Genomic DNA, 7,955 nt, shown 5'->3' with positions numbered 1-7,955 from the left:
GAGAGTAGAGAGAGAGAGTAGAGAGAGAGAGAGAGAGAGAGAGAGAGAGAGAGAGAGAGAGAGAGAGAGAGAGAGAGAGAGAGAGAGAGAGAGAGAGAGAGAGAGAGAGAGAGAGAGAGAGAGAGAGAGAGAGAGAGTGTGATCGAAGAATCAAGAGCACCCTCCCATCGCCGCGTTCGCTCTCCCTCGTTGTCTCTCTCATTCTTTCTCTTTCGCTCTCTCGCTCTTGCTCTCTCTTCCCTTCGCACTCATTTGCCAGTGAGTTTAGCATAAGAACACTTGCCGTCAGGTGAGCGCTGTCGCTCTGCGGCACTTGTTCTATCTTTATCCATGTAACTATTTCTTTCCAATTAAGGCAAATATTTACATGATTTATTTACAACAATTTCATAACAACAAATAATTTTTACAATTAAATTTTTATTTTTAATAGGGTTAGGGTAAGGCTCACAATGCACCATAAAACAGGAGTTTTTGGCACGCGATTTGTTTCAACCAATGGGATTTGGGAGGTATGCAGAATGCAGAAGGTTGCTGAAATGATGTGTGCGCAACTCCGTATCTGCTTATCTGCGCCTAACAAATGTGTCACTACGCACGACTGAAATTTTATGTTCATAACCGTAGCCACACACCTCAGATGAGCCCAGTCGCTCTGCGGCTCTTGTTAGTGTTACACTTGGTGATGTTTACTTTTCTTGTATATGCTTAAAGAAATTAAGGTGACAGCAGGCAATGTAATACATGTTCAAATAAACATGGGCGAGTCTTATCGTGTCTTTTGCAGATGTCTGACATTGATCGTACGGCTATTCATGAAGTGATGGAACAGGGCAGAGTGACAATAGCAAAGGCAGGAATACATGCATCACTGAATGCTAGGTGCAGTGTTCTCGCTGCAGCTAATCCAGTCTATGGCAGAGTACGATTAAATTTTGCATTTATTGATGACATGTACTCATTTTTATTGTGCATTTTCATCTGTAGTACTACTATCAATAGTGTTATCCATGAGATACCATAACCATTTCTAAAACCAAGGATTTAGTGAATTTCTATTGATATTAAAGGGAGAGTTTACTCTAGGTTCTAGGGTTATTTTCAGCTAATTTAGGTTATAATTACGCTACATAAAAAGTTTCATGGTTCAATCAACCATTAGAAATATTTTTTTTATGTTTTAAAACATAACGACTACAGTTTGATTACAAACGACGGTGGCGCCACTCAAGAGCGCAGCGATCCTGATAAGTTGTGCGCAAAAAGCCACTTTTCAGCCAAGACTACAGACGAGGGTGTGTCTTATTTATTTCATTTAAAAGGCAAAAGGATTGTTAAGATCTTATAAACGACATTATAGTTTCACGTTATAGAATATGGATAAATTTGCCCTAAATATGAATATCGCTCGGATAAATAGCATTTTAGGTACTAAATTATAATTGCACTTTTGTGATTAGCCCTCGGTCTGTAACGAGCAAAATAAATGGTCAAATACGCAACTTTTCCAGGGTGGCAGCACGGTCGCGGGTGTCATGGCGCCGTTCAAATTTCGTAGCGTTGATGTGTAATTAATTATAACAATTAAATTAGGTATCTCGTAACAAATACGTGTGGGTATAGATGATTTGTTATATACAGTAAGTACAGTTGTATGCAGTAAAATCCTAGGGACTACTGTCCCTTTAAACAAAATTTCATATAAACACGAGGGAGGCCTAATTGACATGAAGAAAGTACTGAAAACAGATATCACATTATGCATTATTCAAGTTTCATAACTAAGTACAGGTCATACTAATGTGATTCTGAAATTGCCATGTGTTGTCAATGGTTTGGTGTGAATTTGGTTGCTAATGCCCCCATATTATTCATATAAATGCTGTATTTAGTATTAGTAATGCATAATATATTCTCAGTTTCTTAATATGTGCTGTCAGTAAATATCTAGTCATATTCTATTATATTGACAGTATGACCAGTATAAAACTCCTATGGAAAACATTGGACTGCAGGATTCTCTTCTATCAAGATTTGACTGCTTGTTTATTATGCTGGACATGATGGACCCAGAGTCTGACAGGAAGATCTCAGACCATGTGTTGAGAATTCACCGCTACAGGGGTGCAAATGAACAAGACGGAGATGGTCAGTTACTTCTCATTGTCCTGTGTCACAAACGCTTACAATTTGCCTGTGTTTTACGAGAGATGTGTATGGCTATAAATATAATGACTATCATTGTTATAGTTTATTAAAGTTTATTACAGTTTATTTGACTAATACGATGATGTTGTGGTGTGGTTGATTGAAGCTCATTTTTGTGAGTGGTTAGGAACTTTTAAATCTTGTAACACTACAGCACACTTAAAAAATTTATCCTCTTTGAAAGGAAATCGTAGGAGACATACTAATAATACTACTGGCATTTGACAATTGTTTTCAACCTGTTAATGAAATTGTTCACATGAAAGTATGCAATTTATTCTAGCAAGTATTATACGTGATTCTTTGGAATTTAGGCTGCTATGTTGCTAGTTCATTTGCAGGGATCGAGTGTGATTCGTCTTCCCAAAGACCATGCCATTACTTGGATTTCCTCAATTGGCATTAACTAAACCCAAACTTCTAATAGAAAATATTATGATAGCAACTGTAGTTAATATACACTGTTGTTTTATACCATCTTGCCTACTGATGTGTTTTACTTCAGTGTCTGTGGCTTAGTTTTTGTTAAGAAGGTAGGGATTGTGATGATAGCATGCACACATTTATTTCTTCCGTTTGTAAACATGTTCATGACGATAGTAATAGCTAAATTCCAAAAAAGCTATCAGCATTGTTATACAGTGCTACATGATACCTGCTTGCAAGTACAGTTGCAGTGTAAATTTGTCGTGCAGTTCTGGAAATGGGAGGTGTAGCAGACCTGCTTACCACACAGGACCTGGATGCAGAGGGAGAGGAGGATGAGGATACACCGGTGTATGAGAAGTATGATGCCATGCTTCATGGCAAAAGCAGAAGTAGGCGGTAAGGATTTACCAAGGTTTACGGTGTAATCGTGTTCTGTAACTAGAACAGTTAGAATATATACATGTTTATTTATTTGTGGCAATCGCAATCGCAATACTGTTGCAGTGTAACTTGCATGGTTCGCACAGTCCTTGAAAAGTCCTTGAATTTGAGGGGAGTCCTTGAAAAGTACTTGAATTTAGTAAATGTTGATTTTGTGCTTGAAAAGTCCTTGAATTTCATGAAAATGTCCTTGAATTTAGTAAATGTTGATTTTGTGCTTGAAAAGTCCTTGAATTTCATGAAAATGTCCTTGAATTTTTAGAAAGAATCCTTGCCTGTAATAAAAAGGAATTTTGTACCATCAATAATGTACAAACCTCAATAAAAATTGCGTTAAATGAGCTTAAAAAGCTATAGACACGATAGACAGTTAAATGATGATCACAAATTACACTAAGTCAGTAAAATCAATCATTAATCAAGGTATGTTGTAGAAGGGACAGTGTTAGAAGGGTTTATTAATGTGATCCAGGTATGTTTTAGAGGTGACAGTGATTAAGAATGGGGTTATTAAATTAATCCAGGTATGTTTTGTTCTGTGTATGAATTCCGATAAAATGTCTGATAAAATGTCCTTGAATTTCCGATAAAATCCTTGAAAAGTCGTTGAAAATTTTTTCAGTTCTCCTGTATGAACCATGACTTGTGTATGGTGTTACATTGGTGTTAGACTGTGGCTGGTTACTACCTGCAATTTCTTACTGACGTATAAGATTTAACGAATAATGTGTTTTGCAACCTTGTTTGCAGTGTCGTATGTCTTCACAGGTTGTTTTGGGCAAAGTAATGTTTACTCGTGCCATTTTATTTAATGCAATTGTGTACTTCTATTTGCATATGCTACCTGTGATGCTGGAGTGCAAACTGGCAAAGGTAATGTTTCCTGGTTTTATATTTTTTAGTGATCGTATCGTCACTATGAAGTTTATGCGCAAATATATACACGTGGCAAAGACTATAAAGCCAGTGCTAAGTAACGAAGCATCTCACTGCATTGCTGAAGAGTATTCCAAGCTGAGATCTCAGGAAAACTCGCAGTCTGACATTGCACGGGTAAGCTAATTCCCTTGTTTGGCATCAGCGTTGTGATGCCACGAGATTGGAATAAATTTGGATACAATCAATATAACATATATCTTGTTATTTTTACTTAATGTTACTGTTCAGGGTTTCTTATACGTAAGAAGCACAGTGGCGCACTGCCGTTGTCAAATTTAACATCGCCGTTGTGAAAATGTTCCTTTATTTACTGATAAGTATATCCTGTATCTATATACCTATAAGTATATCAATACATCCTGTATTTGAATCCATCATGCGCATTTTTTCCCAAACTGGCCATTACCTCCTTTGTCTAATTTTCCCTCAGAAGAAACCCTGATGTTGCTCGTGAAAGGGTCTGCATAGTTTATCTGATTGACATGACCATTAATGTTACAACACTGGTGACCGTTCTGCATTTAAAAAAAAATATTTGTTCTGTGTACATATTCTTGTTTGATCTCACTAGACGTCACCAGTAACGGCTCGTAGTCTGGAGACTCTTATCCGTCTTGCAACAGCCCATGCCAAGGCACGTCTGTCAAAGGTTATAACTGAACAAGATGCAGAGGCAGCAATTGAGTTGGTGCAGTTTGCCTACTTTAAGAAGGTATGCCACTGTATTTGTTTCACATGTGTAGTGAATTAAGATGGTAAAAGGAAAGGTCTGTGAATATGGAAATAATCATTGTCTAGTTGCCAAAGCAAGTGTCATGCAATTGTTTTATTGTTAGCTGAATTGGGTAGCCAGCTTATTATAATAATAAGTGGTGCCATAATGGTATATATCTTGATAATTAATGCTTGTGTTCCTTTGATCACCCAAAACAACATTAGGCAACTTTTAGGATTGATATTTTTAATCAGCTAGAAGATATTTACACTTTATGCTAACATCGAACATTCACCCCCTGTGCAGCTGTCCATACCAGTATTGTATGAAACAGAGACAGCCAAATTACGGTGATTGATGGCAGTTTGCTCAAATTAATCGAAGCTCAATTATTTGATACAGCTAATTTGTTGCTCAGTTAATCGAAACATGGACATTTGTGTAGGTAATGGAAAAGGCGAAGAAGCGGAGTAGAAACGGTGACAGCGACTCTGAAGAAGAGGCGCCAAAGGAAGGCAAGAGAAGGTATGTTCTCTGTTTACAACGTGTGTGTGTATGTGTGTGTGCGTGCATGTGTGCGTGCATGTGTGCGCGCGCGTGCGTTTGTGTCTTTGTGTGCGTGTGAGTGCGTGCGTAGGTGGGTGCGCGCATTTGTGTCTCCATTTAAATATTACAATTTTTGTGTCATTGGGCTCATGTTTTACTACTGTTTCTCTGTTATTTTGCAAACCTCTTTTTATATTTTTACTAAATTTTATGTAACATTAAAACTTAGGAGAAAACATTCCCAGCCCAAATCCCCAGGCCCACACAAGGAGAGGCGTCCAAGAAAGCAACCAGGCGAGGAAGGATATGATCCTTATGACTTTGACAGCGACAGCAGTGGTGGTGATGATACACAGGGTAAATTGGAGTTTTTAATCATCCTTATCTTTTTACTAGAGTGTATAACATTTATAACGCAAGATATGTCATATTGTCGAGCAATGAGTTAGAATTATTTTAAAAAGTAGTTACTAGAGTAACAAAATTAATTGCTTATTTTATTCTTATCAGTGTATTTCAACAACTATATGTATTTTGGGTCTTTACCTGAACATGGGTGTAAAATGAAAGCATATGACTGCCATATTTTTTCCTACTGGCATATGTAGACCATTTTATGCAAATATAACATTCTCATTCATGTGAATATCCTAGGGTTGCAACAAATGACTGTGACTGGTACAACTGATGCCCAGTCAACGGCCGATGGCTCTGTTGCAATGGAAACAGAGGAATCTCAGCCGAAAGCAAAGGCACTCGACCAGAGCAGGTAATGGTCGTTTTTGTGCCACTGAGAACCAATTTTGTACTCCAACCACACATGCTCAGTACCTCAGCTATGTAGCCAAGTCAATTCTTTATGCTACCAAGCAGATGCCCTATATACTAATAACAGGGTGTTGGCTGTTTCCTTTTGTGAACTGTGTATTGTCAACTTTCACCTAAAATTTTTAATATACCTGGCAGACATGACTGTACTGTTGGATATACAAAACGTTAGAAGGCAGCTCTGTAAAGCTTTAATGAAATTTGTGAATGTGCCGCAATTTTCTAAATGTGAAATTGGCTTACTTACAGAATACAGCAGTGATGACATAATTTTTAGAATGTTTGACAGGCAGTAAAAAGTGGCTTAATTGCTGCCATCTTTTGCTTACAATAAGGCATATGCTACTGTTTTTGCCCGTAACTTGCCAGTTTACTGACTTCTGTCAACATAAAACACAAATTATATATATATATGATGATTCATTGGGCCAATGTGTATTTTACATATCTTTGATAGTATAAAATAGTCCCCTAATTTAAGTATCATGAAATTACATCTTGCATATCATCAAAAAACACTAGTCATTAGGTTATATTTCATCAGACAGAAATATTTTCTTACACGTTTTCAACGTCAAAGTGACAAGTGTCTTGACTGCAGCTCAAATGTGCCAAGCTACATATCAGACAGCGTTTTTTATGGTACATCGCTTTTTTCAGATTGAAGCAGTTCAAAGCATCGCTGCTGAAACTTTTCAGCACTGAACACGCTCAGTCCATGCCACTCCCACAAATCATTGCGCATCTAAATCAGGAGCATGCTGCACAGCAATTTACAACTGATGATGTTGATGCTGCCATAGAAGCGATGAGCGACGCAAATCAGATTATGCTAGCAGATGGCATCGTCTTCCTTATCTGATCGAGTGCCCCTTGCAATTAAAATCAGCGATGTATCGAGGTCAAAATCTAGTTGCTGTTTGCCCAATGCTGGTTTCAATTGCCAGTCGATTGGCTATGTATCAGGATGTGTTAAGATGGTGATGAAATGTGCATCATTCACTGAATATATTTGATTCTAAAATCATCTCTTTATAGGGTGTTAAATGATGAAACTGTATTCCATCGTAGTAGCCTTATTCATCTGGTGTTTTATGAGACAATGCTAGAAACAAGAACTCCCCTTCACTGCCCTATCATTAATTTAAACTGCTTTTATAGTAATCAGTTGGCATATTTTCCTCTATGATCGAGGCGAGTAAAAATTGGTCAGTTATCTAATTTCTAGTTTCAAATCAATGCTATTGCTCATAGGATGCATGATACTGTTAGAAAATAATTCACTAAGTCAATTAGTACACTACATTTCGTTAAGGTTGTTTATATCTGTATTATGTATGTATGCACGAATAGTATTATCATGTTAATCATGATTAATAGTTGATACATTGCTAAACCAGTAAGGGATGACAGCAGTACTGTTGTTTTATGATATAAACTGTTAGTTAGTTGTCTCACAGTATGTATTATCAGAATCTGATTGAGAACATCTTTCCTAAGAATAGAGAGTATGGTTTCCATTAACAGGACAAAATTATCATGTTTGTATTATAATTATTGTGATTGTGACTGTATTCCTAAAAAAACTGAAATGATGGGGATAAAATGCAGTATGTTTAGCTCATCTGACATAGTCAGATGCAGCTTGTAGAATCGCATGATCGTCCGTCCGTCCGTCCGTCCGTCCGAGCGTCCGTCCAAGCGTCCGTCCGAGCGTCCGTCCGTCAACAGTTGGGCACAAATCTTAACCGCTCGACGTACGGTCACGATATTCGGGACGTGGGGGGGTAATCCGAAAACGAGTTGGGATGTCGAAGCTGGGGGTCAAAGGTCAAAGGTCAAGAGGTGT

The 7,955-nt window shown here is 37.7% G+C and overlaps 1 protein-coding gene across 1 annotated transcript in view; it reads left to right on the top strand.

The window, feature by feature from the left end:
• The window catches only part of LOC106807874 (zygotic DNA replication licensing factor mcm3-like), a 24,290-nt gene extending 16,650 nt beyond the window's left edge, over positions 1-7,640 (top strand). The window contains exons 11-19 of the mRNA XM_014810365.1: positions 788-922; positions 1,974-2,148; positions 2,904-3,033; positions 3,981-4,131; positions 4,589-4,729; positions 5,178-5,257; positions 5,508-5,635; positions 5,933-6,047; positions 6,767-7,640. Of these exons, the coding sequence (XP_014665851.1) occupies positions 788-922; positions 1,974-2,148; positions 2,904-3,033; positions 3,981-4,131; positions 4,589-4,729; positions 5,178-5,257; positions 5,508-5,635; positions 5,933-6,047; positions 6,767-6,968 (1,257 nt within the window). The 3' untranslated portion in view covers positions 6,969-7,640. The remainder of the gene's footprint in view (positions 1-787; positions 923-1,973; positions 2,149-2,903; positions 3,034-3,980; positions 4,132-4,588; positions 4,730-5,177; positions 5,258-5,507; positions 5,636-5,932; positions 6,048-6,766) is intronic.
• Positions 7,641-7,955: the final 315 nt, after the last annotated feature.

The sequence above is a fragment of the Priapulus caudatus genome, unplaced genomic scaffold (assembly GCF_000485595.1).
Source record: "Priapulus caudatus unplaced genomic scaffold, Priapulus_caudatus-5.0.1 Scaffold239, whole genome shotgun sequence".
Taxonomy (NCBI): Eukaryota; Metazoa; Priapulida; class Priapulimorpha; order Priapulimorphida; family Priapulidae; genus Priapulus; species Priapulus caudatus.
The sequence above is the reverse complement of the archived record's forward strand: the minus strand, read 5'-3'. Positions and strand labels throughout refer to the sequence as shown.